This window comes from Dreissena polymorpha, chromosome 4, assembly GCF_020536995.1.
Source record: "Dreissena polymorpha isolate Duluth1 chromosome 4, UMN_Dpol_1.0, whole genome shotgun sequence".
Lineage (NCBI taxonomy): Eukaryota > Metazoa > Mollusca > Bivalvia > Myida > Dreissenidae > Dreissena > Dreissena polymorpha.
In genome coordinates, this window is record NC_068358.1 from 49,631,997 (window position 1) to 49,651,798 (window position 19,802).

A 19,802-nucleotide genomic window follows, 5' to 3' on the forward strand; every position below is an offset into this window, starting at 1 on the left:
TTCATATATAATAGTCGAGCTTAAAACAAACATTTGCAGAATTGTTTAAAGAACGATTCAGCTTTAATCCCGATTAAGTCTGATAACGAGTTTTATTACTCAAAACAACAAACAAATATTAATTACTGCATCTATTGTCAAGCCCAAATGAGGAACATGTCATGAAAATTGTATTTTGGTCTAATTAAAAAGCTAACTACAAATTTACAAATGCAATTTTAGCTATAAATAAGTAATCAGGCTTCCAAAATATGACACTATTTCGGTCCGAAACTTCTAAGTGCTCAGTCTATCTAAATATGACAGAACTATTCCATCTAAAATTAATGATTTAAATATTCACTACTCAGATTCAACATACAACAGAACTTCAGTAATTCACGAACAAGGCAATGTCACTCTGATAAGATCAAAGACCTTCTGGTTAACCATAATAAACCATTTTATACAAAATGCATACAAGCACATTTTGTTCTTGAAGCTCTGAGCAGCAATGCATATGTCTCATTCAGTGGGGATGGCGCACTTGCCAGCATACTGTTGACACTGACGCCTTAATCACTAGGCAAAATAATCCATCTTAAATATCCAAATATGGGTAGAAGGGTTTTTTCACTGTCTGCATGCATCATGGTAGGGTTCATATGTGGCCAGGTCTCGCCAAGTTGGTGGAAGGCCATTCAGATAATGGTTGCAACATTTTGAACATTTGGCCGAAAACAAGGTGCGGTACTGAGTAAACCATTTCTGAAAAAAAAACATGACAATAAAGATTAAACTTTATTGTTCGGTATCTCAACTACAGTTTAATCGAAATGCTTTTTTTTTAACAGCATCATATAACTCAAATTAAAAATTCTTTTACTTATTTACAGTTTATATGTTCTGGCTGCAGTAGATATTTTTGTTCTTCCAGCATCAATAAACAAATTTAACTTTACTAGCATTTTATATTTCTATTAAAACATTGAAGAAAAATACGAACTTTTAATTTAACACACAGTATACTAGATTTTAAATTTAAACAAGTTTTCCTCAGTAAAAACATAAATTTTAAGACAATACTAAGACGTATTAACTTATTTCATGGGACAGGTGTATGTGCACAGCAAATATCATAAAGCCAATTATTGAGCTTTAAATATGAAAGCACATACAATAATGCATTTCAAAAAATGAGGTCGCAAACTTGTAAATGTGAAAGAAAATTACATAGCTTATTTGCAAAATAATTCCTGAATATAACGTTACATCAGTTACTGATTTAAAAGCATGCATCTTAAAATTGAGAAATGTTCTATTGCAATTCTACTGTTGGAATCAATGCATATGCAGGCTTTTCCCAAGGATTTTTTCCAGGCACAGCCGAAAGACAGTGAATTAAAAAATCTTTCTTAATGTTTTTAATCAAAATTTGCACAGGATTTTTTACCTTTATTTTTTCTTTTTATACATTTATTTCAAGCAATTCATATACACATAAATTATAATCTGTTTCATTGGGTTGAATTGATCGCGATCAAGATATACATTTGTAACTTGTCAGGTAATTCATGAAGATTTGTATCCATAAGGATAGTTTGGCAATCTCAAACATCTTATTTACCTACCTATTTGTTGCTGTATCAAGTGTTTTATCTTATTGTTATTATTTTTTTAAATAAGACATAATGCCATGTAGGTGTTTTAAAATGCATATAATGATATTTTCGAAATCAGAAATGCATTGCCAAATTAAACTGTGTTATAAGCAAATTCTAAATACAAATAAGTGGTTCTCTATTATTTCATGTAAATTCTTTCAGGTTATTAAAAGCGTGCAAAATTATACCTCATGTACAACATCACATCATCCTAGTGAAAAGCCTGTGCTTTAACATTGAAATGCTAAATAAAAACTTCAAATTGCAGAGAATGTTGAGATCTTAACTTTTGGTCAAAACAAGCAAATATCATTGAATTGATATCCGCCTCAAAATAATTGTATTTATGGATTGGTGACAATCCCTTGATACATGGTATAATCATAAACAAGAGGGCCTGAAAGTCCCAAAGTCGCTCACCTGAGATAACAAGATATTATCGGGACAAATCTTCTGACCAAGTTTCATGAAGATCGAAAAATAAATGTGGCCTCTAGAGTGTAAACAAGGTTTTACTATAGCCAAATAAGGAAAAATGCCCCGCCCCCTGGCAGCCATGTTTTTCAACCAACCGGCATCATTTTTAACTCTTCCAAGATATTATCGGGATGATTCTTCTGACCATGTTTCATGAAGATCGGACAGTAAATGTGGCCTCTATATGTAAACAAGATTTTACTTAAGCCATATAAGGAAAAATGCCCCACCCCTTGGAAGCCATGTTTTTCAAGCAAACATAATTATTTTCGAACTCATCCAAGATATCATTGAAACCAATATTCTGACCAAATTTCATGAAGAATGGACAATAAATGTGGCCTCTAGAGTATAAACAAGGTTTTACAAAAGCCATATATAGCCATATATGGAAAAATGCCCCGCCCCTGGTGGCTATGTTTTTAAAGCAACCAAAACCATTTTGGAACTCATCCAAGATATCATTGGGACAAATCTTCTGACCAAGTTTCATGATCATCGGAAAATAAATGTGACCTCTAGAGTGTTAACAAAGTTTTACTTTAGCCATATAAGGGTAAAATGCCTCGCCCCCAAGGTGGCCATGTTTTTCAACCAACCGGCATCATTTTTGAACTCGTCCAAGATATTATTGGAATGAATCTTCTGACCAAGTTTCATGAAGATCGGACAATAAATGTGGCTTCTAGAGTGTTAACAAGATTTTACTATAGCCATATAAGGAAAAATGCCCCACCCCTTGGCAGCCATTTTTCAAGCAAACGTAACCATTTTTGAACTCATCCATGATATAATAAGACAAATCTTCTGACCATATTTCATGAAGATAGGACGATAAATGTGGCATCTAGAGTGTTAACAAGGTTTAACTATAGCCATATAAGGAAAATAACCCCACCCCCTGGCGGCCATGTTTTTCAACCAAAGGGCATCATTTCAGAATCCATCAAAGATATTATTGGGATGAATCTTCTTACCAAGTTTCATGAAGATTGGACAATAAATGTGGCTTCTAGAGTGTTAACAAGATTTTACTATAGCCATTTATAGCTATATGAGGAAAAATGCCGTGCCCCTTGGCAGCCATGTTTTTCAAGCAAAGGTTACCATTTTCAGACACATCCAAGATATCATTGGGATAAATCTTCTGACCAAGTTTCATGAAGATCGGAAAATAAATGTGTCCTCTATAGTGTTAACAAGGTTGAACTATAGCCATTTAAGGAAAAACGCCCATCCCCATGGCGGCCATGTTTTTCAACCGACTTGCATCATTTTGGATCTCGTCCAAGATATTATTGGGATGAATCTTCTGAACAAGTTTCATGAAAATTGGACAATAAATGTGGCCTCTAGAGTGTTAACAAGGTTTTACTATAGCCATATAAGAAAAATGCCCCACCCCTTGGCAGCCATGTTTTTCAAGCAAAGGTTACCATTTCTGGACTCATCCAAGATATTATTGGACAAATCTTCTGACCAAGTTTCGTGAAGATCGGAGTGTTGACAAGGTTTTACTAAAGCCATATAAGGAAAAATGCCCCACCCCCAAGGTGGCCAGGTTTTTCAACCAACCGGCATCATTTTTGAACTCGTCCAAGATATTATTGGAATGAATCTTCTGACCGAGTTTCATGGTGATCAGACAATAAATGTGGCCTCTAGAGTGTTAACAACATTTTACTATAGCCATATAAGGAACAAGAGGGCCATCAGGCCCTAAGGCGCTCACCTGAAAGCCAAAGGAACTAGACTATTCTGAAAAAAATGCAAGCTGATTCATGAAGATTATTTTGGACCAAAAAAGTGACTTTTAACATGTTTTTTTTATATTTGACCTTGTGATGTAGTTTTTGAGCTCATATGACCCAGCTTCAATCTCTGGCAAAATTTCATTGGGACAAATGTTCTGATCAAGTTTCATGAAGATTGGCCAATAAATGTGGCTAATATAGTGTCAACAAGTTTTCACTAAAGCCATATAAGGACAACTGCCCCTCCCCCCCCCCCCCCCCTGGCGGCCATGTTTTTCAACAAACCATAACCATTTTCAAACTCACTCAAGCTATTGTTAGAGCAAATGTTCTGATCAAGTTTCATAAAGATTGGATAAAAAATGTGACTTCTAGAGTGTTGACAAGGTTTTGTAGTAAATAGCCATTTAAGGAAAAATGCCACGCCCCCTTGCGGCCATGTTTTTAACTGATCTCAACCATTTTTGAACTTAGCCCAGATATTATTAGTTCAAATATTCTGACCAAGTTTCATGAGCATTGGACCACAAATGTGACTTCTAGAGTGTTAACAAGGTTTTACCATACAGTAAAGCCATATAAGGAAAACTGCCCCGCCCCATGGCGGCCATGTTTTTCATTCAACTGGAACCATTTTCGAACTCGTCCAAGATATTATTGGGACACATGTTTTGACCAAGTTTCATGAAGATTGGACTAAAAATTTGACTTCTAGAGTGTAAACAAGGTTTGACTATAGCCATATAAGGAAAACTGCCACGCCCCCTGGCGGCCATGTTTTTCAACCAACCAGAACCATTTTCGAACTCGTCCAAGATATTATTGGTACACATGTTCTGACAAAGTTTCATGAAGATTGGACTAAAAATGTGACTTCTAGAGTGTTAAGTAGGTTTTACTAAAGCCATATAAGGAAAACTGCCACGCCCCCTGGCGGCCATGTTTTTCATCCAACCGGAACAATTTTTAAACTTGTCCAAGATTTTATTGGGACACATGTTCCCACCAAGTTTCATGCAGATTGGACTAAAAATGTGACTTCTAGAGTGTTAACAAGGTTTTACTATAGCCATATAAAAAAAACTGCCAAGCCCCCTGGCAGCCATGTTTTTCAACCAACCGGAACCATTTTCGAACTCGTCCAAGATATTATTGAGACACATGTTCTAACCAAGTTTCATGAAGATTGGACAATAAATGTGACCTTTAGAGTGTTAACAAGGTAAATGTTGATGACGCACGACCGACAAAAGGCGATCACAATAGCTCACCATGAGCACGTTGTGCTCAGGTGAGCTAAAAATGCCCCGCCCCTTGGCAGCCATGTTTTTCAAGCAAAGGTTACCATTTTTGATCTCATCCAAGATATCATTGGGACAAATCTTCTGAGCAAGTTTCATGAAGATTGGACAATAAATGTGGCCTCTAGAGAGTTAACAAGGCAAATGTTGACGCCGCACAACGGACAAAAGGCGATCACAAAAGCTCACCATGAGCACAACGTGCTCAGGTGAGCTAAAAAGGGCATAACTCTTATTTAAGTAAGTGTAGGGTCATGAATCTTGTGCATGACACTTCTCCTATCTATACATCTATGAAGTTTCATGTTGATATCTTATATTGTTTCTGAGATATAGCCCTACAAAATTTTGTGGCAGAGAGACAGACTGACGGATGGACAACCCCAATTCTATATTCCTCCACCTTTAAGGTATAAAAAAAGTAGGGATGGCAAAATAATCAAATATTCGATTGAATGGTCAGTATTCGAATATCAAAATTGATATTCCCATATTCGCAATTTTTTTTCAAACAAAATTGCCCTAATATTTAATGACCTGTGATCCGCTTACTAATTGGCACCCGAAATTATTTGGGATTAACATGTTTGATTTGACGTTCTTCGTGTCAAATTGATAACACGGCCCGTATCAGCGTTGATTGCGCAATGCTATATACACACTCTAACTGTTGTTTGTCAATGGGGTGCCATTTAACAGCTTCAATTGACTGGCGAATAATAATTAAGTTTTTGTGATCAAAGTATGAACAGCCATTAAAATGTGTGAATTACTCAAATCGCGCAATGCAATATACTTACTATAAGAAAGGGCCTAAACTGTTGTTTGTCTATTAGGTGCCAATTATGGGCTTCAATTGACCGGCGAATAATACTTTAGTTTCTGTGATCACAGTTTGAACAGACACTACACTATGTGAATAACTCAAATTTAACAAATGATATAAACTGAATAAACATTCAGGATATCGTTATTTTAAAAATTTCAAATAAAAATAAAATTCTATGACATGATGGTTGTCCTTATATTTGTTCTTGAATATCTGTTGTACTTTGCATGCCTTATTGATATGTTTTTTTATATAAGCGTACATGAAATCGGTACTTGAAATTTCAAATAAAAAAACAATTCTATGACATGATGTTTTTCTGTCTATTTGTGCCCGATTACAGTATCGGTCATAGTTTTAGCCGACAGAAATACAATTATTCGATAGCAACGTTAATAAACAGCCTCATATTCAGCAAACGGATATAACTTACAAAACAATGGAAGTTAACACTGAACAAGTTTCACTCTTTTCTAAAATATATATCGCCTAAATAGGCTTTTTCAATGTTTGTTTTTACAATTCAGATACAGTTTCTTTCTATTTCTCAACACAACAATTGTATATTCAAATATATCTCTGTGTCAATGTATATTTAATATCCCTGGTGGTCACGAAACTGAGTAATAAAAGTTAAATCAATCCAGCCGTTTTATGCGAATATTCGATTGAATGGATTTGCTAATATTCGAATACCAATATAGGTATTTGATGACATCCCTAATAAAAAGTGTAGTTACTATTTAAAAAATTTGTCACACTTATTCTCTTAATTATTAAAAGGAAATATTAATATATTATCTACAAGGCTACAATTGTTGTTATAGGTCAGTATTGAACTGTAGCAATCAAAAATTACATTTTATTGTATACACCTTCATGAGGAAAGCATGTATTAGGCTGCCTCAACGCTGATTGAGTAAAAAGACAATGGAGCATAATAGATTTAAAGCTAGCATAATTTAAAGAGAGGATATTGTCAAGGGTGGCATGCACTTTGATGTAAACCTTTTTATGTTTGATGTTGGGAAAGTCCAGTTATTGTTTGTTGTCTTACAAAAGCGTTTATGTGATATACAATGAAGGCGCAAAATCATGACCAAACTGGATTAAGTTATGAAGCGACGCATTTATCGCAGGTCTTGTGCAAGCTCCTATACACAAAAAGCTAATAAGCATGTAAGGGATTTGATTTGTCTTTAGCCGAATGCAAATTAAAGTATTATAAGAGCTTACAAGCGCTTGTGAAAAATAACCATGATCAGAAAGTCAAGCATTGCAGTAACACTGCTTTGGAAATTAAGGCACAGCAGCGCACCTGCGATAAAACCGACTGGGGAAAAGCCTGACAAACGTATGTGTTAAATACACATATCACAACAGAAAAGAAAAAAAATTACCATGAATAAATTGATAGCAAACTCTGCATTATGAGGGGTGTAGAAGTACAGAGAGGCTGCAGTACAGCTTTCTGTCACCTGAAATACAGTATTGAAAATGAACATGGAACACTTAATACAGGCTGAAAGTAGAAAATAACAAACTTTGAGAAAGGTTTATTAATTCATTAATGCATTAATTAGTTTGCAATGGCATAAAGTATTTAAATAAGACTTTTTTTGGCAAATGATTTACTTACCAGGGTAATTTTGTTTTAAAAGAGACTCTGAGAACATAAATATTTCATACATACCTTTTGGAACACTTCATATCTGGATTTTGCCCATAATTCAAGCTGAAATAAACATACTAGTATTTTGTGAACTATTACTTAATGATTAATAATTAACAATGTTCAATCAGAGATTCACCAATTATTTAAGAAATCAGTTACCGGTATTTCAAAATGTGTAAATAATAAGTATCAAGATTTAACAGTTTTTTCAAAGGGGTACCTTTACTTATAACGTGCATATTAAGTTCATATAGAAGCACAACTGGGGTTATGATATACATGCAGGCGTACATAAATAAGAAAATACTAAGAGCTATATCCTCCGCTGTGACCCTTATGACCTTAAAGAGTAACCATAACCTTATGTCAGTATGTCTGCCTCATGTCATGGCAGCCATGTTTTTCAAGCAAACGTAACCATTTTCAAACTAATCCAAGATATCATTGAGACCAATCTTCTGACCAAATTTCATGAAGATTGGACAATAAATGTGGCCTCTAGAGTGTTAACAAGGCAAATGTTGACTCTGCACAACGGATGACGCACGACGGACAAAAGGCGATCACAAAAGCTCACCATGAGCACGTTGTGCTCAGGTGAGCTAAAAAAGTTATGAACAAACTTTAACGAAGGTTAAAGTTTTAGGAAAGGAAAATACAATGATATTTGACCTTTAAGCTTGAAGGATGACCTTGACCTTGACTTTCACCACTTTAAATGTGCAGCTCCACGAGAAGTACCGTATACTTGCGCTTATAAGACGCCTCGCTTATAACGCACCTTGACTTGGGACTTTATAATGGGTGAATTTAAGACTGACCCGCATGTAAGACGCGGTCAAAGTTTGCCATTATCATCGGCCGAAAAACGGCAGAATGTTAAAGAAAATTATCAATTAGTAACACATTGAGAATTTTTCAAACTCGCGCTGCATACAATTAGTAATTCACGCAAGTTGCTCCAAATTCACGCTCGGTTGCACGATTCAAATGTTTTTTTGCATACTCGAGCACTTTCAACTTAAATGTCACACCATAAGAGTTACGTTTGCGTTTCATTTTGACAATTCCAGTAGTTGTTATTTGTAAATACAATTGTATTGTTTGACAGGTATTGAAAACTAATAAGCAGATATTTGAAAGCGTTTAGTTTTATTACCTAGATTATGCAAATTTTACGCCCATTGTCTATCAACCATAGGTAATGCCTACTTTCATAAAATTAGCCAATTGCGTGATAGAGTGATAGACTCCAAAGCGCAGATCACGTGTCAAGAAGAAAGCCATATGCGGATAATTGCATGCAGTCGCTCTTTGTTCCAGTTGTTGTTGGTCCCTAATAAATAAGGTGTCATCGGCATTATAAGGGGGTCGTCTGAATAAACGTTTTTATTTAACAATTGACAGATGCAAACTGCTAACTTATTTCAGAGGATACCCTAATTGCCAATTATGTCTTAATTGACAATTAACGACGTCGAACAAAGATGATCAGGTGATACAGACTTGTCAAGTAGCACATGTACTCGGCAGAGTGTGTATTTAACAATTGACAGTTTCAAACTGAGAATTGATTAAGCCCAGTAAACTCGATAATTTGAAAAATTTCTTTTATTTTCACCAGTATCTCACTAATAATAAGACGCGACCCCCACTGTAACTTATTAATTTGAGTCTTAAAAATGCGTCTTACAAGCGAAAGTATACGGTGAGTAAGAGATTGAATGGAGAAATGAAAATTTATTGTTTTTAATTTTTGACCTTTGACCTTGAAGGATGACCTTGACCTTTCACCATTCAAAATATGCAGCTCCACGAGATACACATGCATGCCAAATATGAAGTTGCTGTGTTCAATATTAAAAAAGTTAAGATAAAACTTAAATGAAGGCTAAAGTTTTAGGAAAGAAAAATACAATGATATTTGACCTTTGACCTTGAAGGATGACCTTGACTTTTCACCACTCAAAATGAGCAGCTCCATGAGATACACATGCATGGTAAATATCAAGTTGCTATGTTCAATATTGCAAAAGTTATAAAACTTTAACCAAGGTTAAAGTTTTGGACAGAATGACAGAATGACAGACAGACAGGACAAAAACAATATACCCCCGATCTATCGATCTGGGGGAATAAAAACTTAACCTTCAAATGTGACCTTGGCCTTTAGTGGTGTGAAAGGCCCATGTGTTGTGCACATCATCTCAATGACCTTAACATTTGAGCCAATATAAATTCTTCAAAAAGCACACTATGAAGTAAACAAAACCATGAGGTTAAAAAAGCTGACCTTCGAGTTTGCTTTTGACCTTAAATCAGAGTGACGTACAGGTGCGTTATACAAATCACTTTAACTATACATTTTAGCTGAGTTTCATCAAAATTCTTTGAAGCGTAAAGAAGATATGGCGCAGAACCTGAAAGACAGACAAAGTGCATTCTTTTAACCCCTCCAGCTTTGTTTTTGAGGATTTGTGAATGCTTACCTTGGAGTCATCTGGATTCTCCTCAGTGTACCCTCTCACATTCACCCACTCTATCATCAGTGTCAATGCTTACCTTGGAATCATCTGGATTCTCCTCAGTGTACCCTCTCACATTCACACACTCTATCATCAGTGTGAATGCTTACCTTGGAGTCATCTGGATTCTCCTCAGTGTACCCTCTCACATTCACCCACTCTATCATCAGTGTCAATGCTTACCTTGGAGTCATCTGGATTCTCCTCAGTGTACCCTCTCACATTCACCCACTCTATCATCAGTCCCCGTAGAGCAACCTGAGCCTTTAACACGCTGCCGAGGGTAATCTAAAACAATTGAAATAATGAAGATGTTAACAAAAACTGGAAATACATTAAGATTCAGCTCAACATTTACTAAAACTATTTCATCACAATTTTAAACTCTTTGGTCTTTTATCACCCACAAAAACATACAATTATCTCAGGACATGATTTATGTGCAACAAATCCATATCTCTGTACAGAATAACAGAGTTTTCATACATCTTTGATATTATAATGTGAGCTGACTGACAGAGACCAAAAACTTGAAACTAGAAGGTTTAAGTTTGCGCCCAACAACTACATTTCTACAGATCTACTACAACAATCATGCCAAGGCCACTGACCTAGATCCTTAAACCTTGACCGGAATTGCATCTTGTGGACACATCTTAACCTGACTTTTTTCATAACAAACTTGGCAAACTTCTGCTAAACTAAAAAGGCTGGTCACATTGATAGGAATAGGTCAGTGACTGTTTATTACGGCCATAAGTACTTATGCCAACTATTATTAAAATATCAGCATTATTTAGTTGTTTCTTGCTAGAGAAACACCAACTACAAAAGTTATTTCTTACTCTTTTAGGTAGAATCTACTTTATGTCATAAAATGTCTTACTTGGTTCTGATAGTGTGCCCACAGACTTGAGGAACAAACTGCTTCAATATTTTGGGATGAGATACAGACTATAAGTTTTAGACTATAAAATTAAAACAATATAAACATTAAAAGTTGTTGAAATAAATACTTTACATAAACTTATCTGCTTGAATCAAACAATACAATGTAGCTTACCTGCAGGACTGCATGGCTGCCTAGAGGGTGTGTTGTTTTGATGTCTGAAATTTCTGGTAACTTTCTTAAGCGATTAAGTGTCTGTTCTACCACCCTGAAAAAAAAGAGGCCCCTTCTGCAGTAAAGTTGCAAACGCCTTAAATATTAATTATGTAACTGAATCAAACTGACTTTTTTTACTCTATTAGCTGGAAAATTTGTTAAGTTTTCTGCTTCGGCCTTACCATTAAGCACTGTGCTGTTCTATATCCTCTTTAGGGGGGTAGGTGTAACTTATGTCATTGCACACTTTCAATGTTTTGACACACGTTTAACACAAAATATACCAGAATATGGAGACAATGTTTTATACATAAGTATTACTTATTAACTTTTTGTAATTAAAACAATGTTTTAAGGTTCAAAGTGATTTATTCTAAAATGAATTGGCACTTTTGTTTGTGACTGCAAATACATGAAAATCATTCCAATTTCTATACAATAACACATTTATCTATAATCATTGAAATAATGTTCTCATGTTTGTGATTTATTCTTAAATGAATTGGCACTTTTGTTTGTGACAGCAAATACATGAAAATTATTCCGATTTTTCTATACAATAACACATTTATCATTGCAATAATGTTCTCACGTTTGTGGAAAGGCATGTCCTGTTGGAGGCAACCGCTTGGGGCGTTTAGCTTGCATAATTGTGATCGGCTGAGAGCGCTTAAGTTTGTTCTGTGCTTCTAGAACATTTGCTGCTAAACCAGACAAATCTGAAATCTGCAAAACTTATACTGAGAAAAAAGGGGGTCAAAGTCACTAAATCGCTCAACTGAAACCCCAAGGAGCTTAACTGTTTTGAGGATGTAGTTTTTACAAGGTTTGACAATAAATTTTGGAATAGATCAAGGAAAGCTGTCCGAACACAAGACAACCATGTTTTTGGATAGATCACAATTTTTTTTTACATACACCGGAGCCATGCAATTTTGTAATAACCTAAGCAAATTTCACATTTAATGGCCAAAAATGTGACTTAAGGTTATATGGCCTTTATTAAGTGTTGACAAGCTTTTCCTTTCATTGGACCTAGTTTGTGACACCACATAACCCAGTTATGAACTCAGTTGAAAAACAACATAAATACTCCAAATCAATGAATATTTCGCAAAATATTGTGTAAAATAAAGTTAACCCATAAAAAGCAGTATTCCTTATAGCAATAGCCAAAAATTTCAACGCTAGATGTGGTATGATAACATAGATTTAACGAGATACAAAATGCTCCTTTTTATTTTCTGTGGCACAATATATTCCATTTTAATTTCCTGCAACCATATCTTTTCATACGACACACAAACACTACATGAACATGTGTTGAATATATTGTCCCACAAAAAAGAAAAATGAGCATTTTTTATCTTGTTAAATCTTTGTTACCAGACCACACCTAGCGTTGACATGTTGGCTATTGCTATAAGGAACATTTATTTTTTATGTGTTAACTATATTTTCTTTAATATTTTTTTTTAATTGTTGATTTTGAGTGTTTGTGGGCTTTCAAATGTTTCTGATCAAGTTTCATGTAGATTGGTCAATATATGTGGCCTCTACAGTGTTCACAAGCTTTTTTTTCCATTTGACAATTATAGTGAACTAGTTTTTGACACCAGGTGACCCAATTTTGAAATCTGCCAAGATATAAATTTGGACACATGTTCTGACTGAGTTTCATGACTATTTGACAATAAATGGGGCACATGTGTTCACAAGGCAAATGTTGACGACGAACAACAGACAAAAGTCTACCAAAAAAGCTCTCCATGAGAATGCTGTGCTCAGGTAAGCTAGAAATAAACAATCCTGAAATATATCATGTAACTACTATCAAAGATCAAAGTAACATCATGTTCAGGGCCCTTGCTACACTTTGGGGGATAGGGGCCGGGGCCCTTTGAGGAGGGAATTTTGCGTCGTTTTGGGCGAAAAGGGAAAAAAAAATTGGAGGGGGAGATTTTGAGCTGAAATAGGGGGAAAAAGTATACTATTTTAAGGGAGGAATGAGACCGAATTTTGGTCCCAAAAACGGCCAAACGAGGGCCCTGATGTTACATGACAACATTTGGAGAATTACAATATCAAGATAAACATATTTAGTTTATAAGTGTACATTCATTACTGGATATTAATTTATAGTACATTATTTCTAATAACTCCATTATGGCAAAGCAATTAATATCAACATTTCTGTTTTTGTTTTTTTTAAACGAGTTATTTCTGTATCCACATGTATTATAGTATTAGTTTACCTTATTTGACCACTTGTAGGCCTGCAAGATCTGCTGATATACTGGAGTTTTGTCAATCGCTGGGTCGTTGCTTAAGTACATACTGTTAGCAGTCACAGGTGAGGGGCTTACCAGCATGTTTCCAGTCTTTTCAAGATCACTGAAAATTTAAAAAAAAAAAAAAATATAAACAAGATGGTCATGATTGCCCAGAAGCGTTTTTCACTATGAAAATTATTTTGTCATTTTTGAGCTTTTGTTGTAAATTTTGAATGTGTAAATTTTACAATCCAAAATAAAGCTCTTGACTCTTGTGGGACTTGTTTGCAAGTTACGATTTTTGTAAAAGATTATTTATAAACAATTAAATGGTATATTTAAATGGTCTCTAAGTTTATATCAAATAAGCAGTGTCCGACAAATCCATTGCCCGGAGCCCGGGGGCTACCGAAATTTTTCATCGGGCTACTGAAATTTTCCAGCTGAAGCCCGCCGGGCTACTATAAATCTATAAGAGCGGTAGCCCGGTTTATTGACAGACATACGTAGAATAAACACGCTGACCATGTGTTTGTACACTGTGTATTGCTTATAATCCGATAACAAAGTGCAATCAATTATCTAATCAGTCACCGATCACTTGCGGTAATGTCGATTGTAAACAGTAACAGTGTATTTTAATCATCCAATCAGAATCAACATTTGTCGTCTGCTAATTATATAATAAGAGCCGGTTGGATAGTTGGCGCACATGATGCAACATCATTTCGCGATTTGGAATTTTTTGTTAACCGCAACGATGAGTAAAAGTGACAAAGTTTTTGATGTCGTTAAAATTGATAAGCCCATATATGCCCGATTTATATTTTTTAAACCAAATTATGGGTGGGTAATATAGACGGTAAGAGTCATAAACACAAACGTTTGAAATTTTCAAAAGTGTCAAATGAATTTCGGCATATGGTTCTATTTAAAGAAATGTAGAAATAAGCTCCCAATCATGACCGTTGTATTGCAACATGCGTAAATCACCTCACACGGTTTGCACTCGTCGTGTTCAGCTATTTTAGGTTACAAATTCTACATTAAATAAATGAATTTCTTTGTCCAGATAAAAAGCGCGCGAAAATTGGCGTGGGTGAATTTATTTGTAAATAAAAATTTTGTAGCGGGTACAACATTGAGATCATTTAATTTCCATTAAAAGTTTCGTTGTGAATTTCAACTAAAGTACCGGGGTATCTAGCGAATTATTTGGCATTGACATTTCCTCTTAATAAAATATAATGTAAACACGCTGTATTGTTACCGTTACGCTGTATCAGTTCCTTCATTATTGAAACAATTATTGAATACTGACTGCACACAAGTGTCATAAACATACAGATGCAATACGTAAATTTGGACAGTACTTAGAGTAGGACACAAGAAAAAAAATGTTTTAATACTCTCTTGATTTCTTTGAAACACGGTATATGTTGTTAAAAAATGTACTGTCCGAATTTAAGTACGCAAACATGTGCACATACATGTAATATCTACATGTAGTATATGATTTTCTTTTGTACATTTACCTTTAAGTACACGGTGCCTGTACTGTAACATTAATTTCTAATATTGACTGTGTACATCAGACTACTTGCTGTATTATGTATATGTATGTATACATATTATGTATATGTAAATGAAGAAATAAAATAAAGATGAAAACTTGCCTCTTAACATTTTGTAGGTAAATTTTATGGGCTACCAAATATTTTTATTGGTAGCCCAGTGGGCTACCTGAAAAATAAGAAATTTTTGGGACACTGAATAAGGTAAATGAAATATAATTAAAAATCATGTGTTCATGATCTGTTCTTTAACTAAAATTTCATGCAGACTGATGGTTACCTGATGTCATTGTTCACTGCCAACAAAGACTCATGAAATTTGTTCAAAATGTGTTTCTCGTTCCCCTTTTCAACAGAGCATCCATCTGCCATGTTTTGAAAGACTTTCGCTACGCTGGAGCGAAGCTTCTGTGTCAGATGAATGGCTTGAAGTATACTCTCTGTTTGATTCTGTTCTGACATGGTTTTGTTTGCGTCGCGAAAATGTATTACTTTACAATAAACTTAACAATTGTAGTCAATTAACAAATCTTGAAAACAGAAGTTCACCGAATATAATTATTGTCGTAATAACCCGTGCATTGACATATTTAAAGCCGTGTTTTATAGTTGAGAGGTTACTAAAAGGTTTATTAAATTACAATTAAGTTTTGTGTTCGCAGTTCTTCCCATAACAAACAAACCCAATAGTTGTGGTAGTGTAACACTAACATCACACGGTTGCATTCAACTATGTAATCTCAGCTTCGCGGCTCGTTTGATTTCTGGTGTGGCAACAGTTGTCATTGACCACGTGTTTTTAATGGTTTTGTTCCACTAATAATATACGTGAATAATATCTTCTATGTACCAGCGTAGCTATTAAAAATTGATTTCCGTTGTGTCCACACAGATCTTACTGCTGACTGTGTGACTTCAATAGTTTATTTTCCCTACTGTACATCAATGTGTAGTAAGATATATGCGTCTTCTGTGTAACCACGTTGCTGTAGCTTTGTTTCCAATTTTATATTTGCTAATAGTAAAATACCTATATAATTATCAGCTATATCCTACATGCATATAAGCCGTATACTTGTACCAGTAGAGCATTATTGACGTTACTGAAAGTCCCTTATCACAGACCCGCATTGTATGCAAAATGCTTTGTTATCCTTTGATACTTTTTAATCAATTCGTTCGCTGCGTTTTCTTTAACTGTTGAGTTTATGCTCACGAGAAACCCGTACAACAACTGGTATTACCGTGTATGTCGGTTACGTGTTTGTGTCTATGTATAGGTTGATTTATGGTTCATTACATGTACGAACACGGGTGGCGAACAGACACTGTAAAGTTCTGTTTCGTTCCTTCGACAATTATTATGGTTCAACCATCTTGCACAAACCCTTTTCAGAGCAGACTGAATCGATGCTGTCAAAGGAGGACTGGTCATGGTGACTCAATATGCCTAAATAATGTGTTAAATTAGGTGTTTTAAAACATGCACATTTGAACGTCGCCCATTACTTTGTACTTTACACCATGTACGACGATACCCCGAGAGGGATATTGTATATTAGTGGAAGAAAGCCAAGAAATGCTCATTAAACGTGCAAACAAAAAGTATCGATGTTTTTGTATGGACACATTCATGTGCTGTTTCACATGACTCGTGGAAAGTAATTAAGATGCTCTGTCTAGTATGTTAATTAATACCATATGAACAGATTCGGTAATCCTAAATGTTCTTCGATTGAAAAGCGCATTAACAAAATAAGAATTCCACAACTTGATTGCATTTTGACAACCAGCCCATAGTATTATCTAACATGTAGGTGTATTCGGATTAGCCTTGATTAAACACTAATTTCTTATTTATAACTTACTAGCACGGACTATTTGGTATAGGGGCTAATGATTATCAGTCTCGATTCAGCGTTCAAAACCAGTTTGTGTGAACAGAATATCAAAGTATTTCAAAGGACATTACACATTTGAATTGTCAACACTCGTGATTCACGCGCTCAATTAAAGCCGTAAACAATTTGACACACTGTTTACCGTCTTGGCAAACAGATAGTTTGTTTAAATATTGACACAAGAGACCTCAATCAATATAATGGTGAAAACAAACATTCGAGATTACGCCGCAATTTTATATACACCCTTATTTGCCTTCTATCAACAAGGTTACACATTAATACGAACGTTATCAAACGTATCCGCTTTTTATAAAGTAACAATGTTTGATAAACCTGCATGATTAAGGGGATTACACGAGAAAGTTAATATAAATATTTCATGTTTTATTAACGAAATAGCCACTAAGAAAGATTTGTTGCTGGGCTTCAGTAAGATCAAGAAATGCAAGATGATGATTTTTAAAGTTGGTGTACATGGAAGTTTGAAATTATTCCACGGCATGCATGTCTGCTATTTAATAACATGTAGAGTACCACTCACAGAAAAAAACTCAAAAAGTAGTGAAGTTGCTTTCTTAACATTATAGTAGTATGGCGCTTTCAGCATGTAGCAATGCAAAAAAAGCTTTTGGTGATCGTCATAAACGTTATCGTGTGCGGTATGCCAATTCGCGTTCTTAAATAACATTGATGGGTAAGTAGTTCTATTAATTAGGCGGTGAATTAAGCCTTCTTCGTCACAATCTTTGTAATGCCGTGAGGTAAGTTAACGCATGCTACCGATACGTATTTTTACGTAGTATATGAAAATGTATTGTGTTTCTAATCAGATAACGTATTTATCTACTGTCCCCTTATATACTAGCATCGATATTCATCATAATAATTGCACGCACACACAACGTTGTTATTCCATCTTTTTGAAGTCAATGGTTTGACATTTCTTTATCAGTAACATAACTCTGTTGACAACAGCACATAATAATCTAACCCCCAACTGTCAATATTTACTCTAACGAAATATTTCAAACGTAGGTGTTTACATAGAGATATTATATGGCATAGGATTGCACATGGCAAACTGCTTTGGGTCTTGCATCCAATCGTAAGTCGATAAGGGTTATATTCAGCCGCAGGTTCATGATTGCAAAGCTTATTGCAATTTAAAAGTCCTAAGTCCTAAGTCTAACATGCACTCAAACTAGAATGTTTATGATGCTCTTGGTTTATTTTAAATTATACGGAAACGCCAATAAAGAAAGTCATTAAATCTGTTTAGTGTAATACCGTACATCGGTCTATTATAAGTATTATAATCGTATTGTTTACAGTGATAAACTACAGTGATAGATCTACATCAACGCGTTGAAAATATACTGAACAAGGGTGATATTTACATACACAAATCAACAGTTATTTAAAACACTAACAAATAGGAAATACCACTTAACGCATACATAATGGTAAAATGTATTGCTATTTTTATTTGGTATGAACATTTGTACGCGTAACTGCGTTCATCATAGGGGACTACCGGGTAGGCTCCTTTCAATTAAAAGACAAGTGCAATTATGGCAGGATGGCCGAGCGGTCTAATTGGTTTTTACTCCCGGACTCCGGGGGTCACTGGTTCGAGTCTTGATGCGGGCTACTTTTTTTCCTTTTTTTAATTTTATTCTTGATTTTTTTACTGGAGCTTTTTAGATCCAATGTTTACATTTATCAATATAAAGCATTTAATGACAAACTTCAAAACATGCCAAAAATCTGTGAAAATGCCCCTTTAATGCTTTCATAAGAAAGTTTCGCATGTGTGCTTGCTTTGAGCATTATCTCCGTTGTAAGTTTTCGTACCATACCCATACTTTATATGAATAACACGTGTTAAAAGACGAACAGTCGATTAAAACTCGTTATACACACACGTCAGAACATTTAAACAAGTAGCCATTAGCAAATATTACGAAGACGCAGGTTACTTGTGTCAGTCGGTAAGATTAACATTACAATTAATGTAACAATTAACGTCCATTCTATTTGATCGGTTATCTTGTCGATTGGAAGGCCCTTATGACTCCAGTATAATAAATATGCAATTTTATTGAAATACCAAAACACAAATCACCATATACAATATATTTACTTATTTCAATAAACACAAAAAGAGTGATTCCACTGGGGATTGAACCCAGGACCTTCCGCGTGTTAAGCGGATGTGATAACCACTACACCATGGAATCAACTGCACCGTGCGGGAAATAAAGTTAATATTATCAGAAAACAACTGGCGGTTAGGCTTAAAATAGAATAAGGCGTGGAAAGTGGGCGTGTACTCACGTGCTTATCAGTGATTGGCCGTTTGCTCCGACAGCTTTATTTCAACAAACACCTTATCTCCTACTCTCCCGCCTTGAAGTCTGTATTGACATGTTTACATTAAACTATGTTGTGGCTGGCGGTAAAACATGATACGCCTACAAAAGTTCGAAAGTATATAATATGTTCATTTATACATATTTGAAAAAGGGTTAATGTTGCTGAAGGGACTTAATCACAGTGGGTTATTTTGATTATGTTTGAACAAGCAAAATAGCGCTTTTGACTAAGAAAAATGTTTAAAATATTGGTTCATGAACGGGCAATCGTCATTCGATATCGGTAAAATAATTCAGCGTTTGTAACGTTTTTCTTTAATAATTTGGAAAATACGTAGGGTATTATTATTCAGTAGGGGTTATGTTT

General features: G+C 35.0%; 1 protein-coding gene and 1 non-coding gene across 3 annotated transcripts; both read right to left on the reverse strand.

Annotated features, from left to right (window-relative positions):
- Positions 1-116: 116 nt before the first annotated feature.
- LOC127877688 (mediator of RNA polymerase II transcription subunit 27-like) lies at positions 117-16,302 on the reverse strand. Of its 2 annotated transcripts, none has more exons than XM_052423810.1 (8): positions 16,238-16,302; positions 13,565-13,703; positions 11,902-12,035; positions 11,268-11,361; positions 10,388-10,492; positions 7,698-7,739; positions 7,405-7,482; positions 117-747 (listed from the first exon to the last, which is right to left on the reverse strand). In XM_052423810.1, exons 1-8 carry the CDS (start codon positions 16,285-16,287, stop codon positions 613-615), a joined length of 777 nt encoding a protein of 258 aa, XP_052279770.1. In that variant the 5' UTR covers positions 16,288-16,302; the 3' UTR covers positions 117-612. The 2 variants fall into 2 exon arrangements, with proteins under 2 accessions (XP_052279770.1, XP_052279769.1); XM_052423809.1 differs by lacking the exon at positions 16,238-16,302 and adding an exon at positions 15,437-15,846.
- Positions 16,303-19,227: 2,925 nt separating this feature from the next.
- Positions 19,228-19,300, reverse strand: Trnav-aac (transfer RNA valine (anticodon AAC)). The gene has a single exon. It is a non-coding gene; the product is annotated as a tRNA-Val (tRNA).
- Positions 19,301-19,802: the final 502 nt, after the last annotated feature.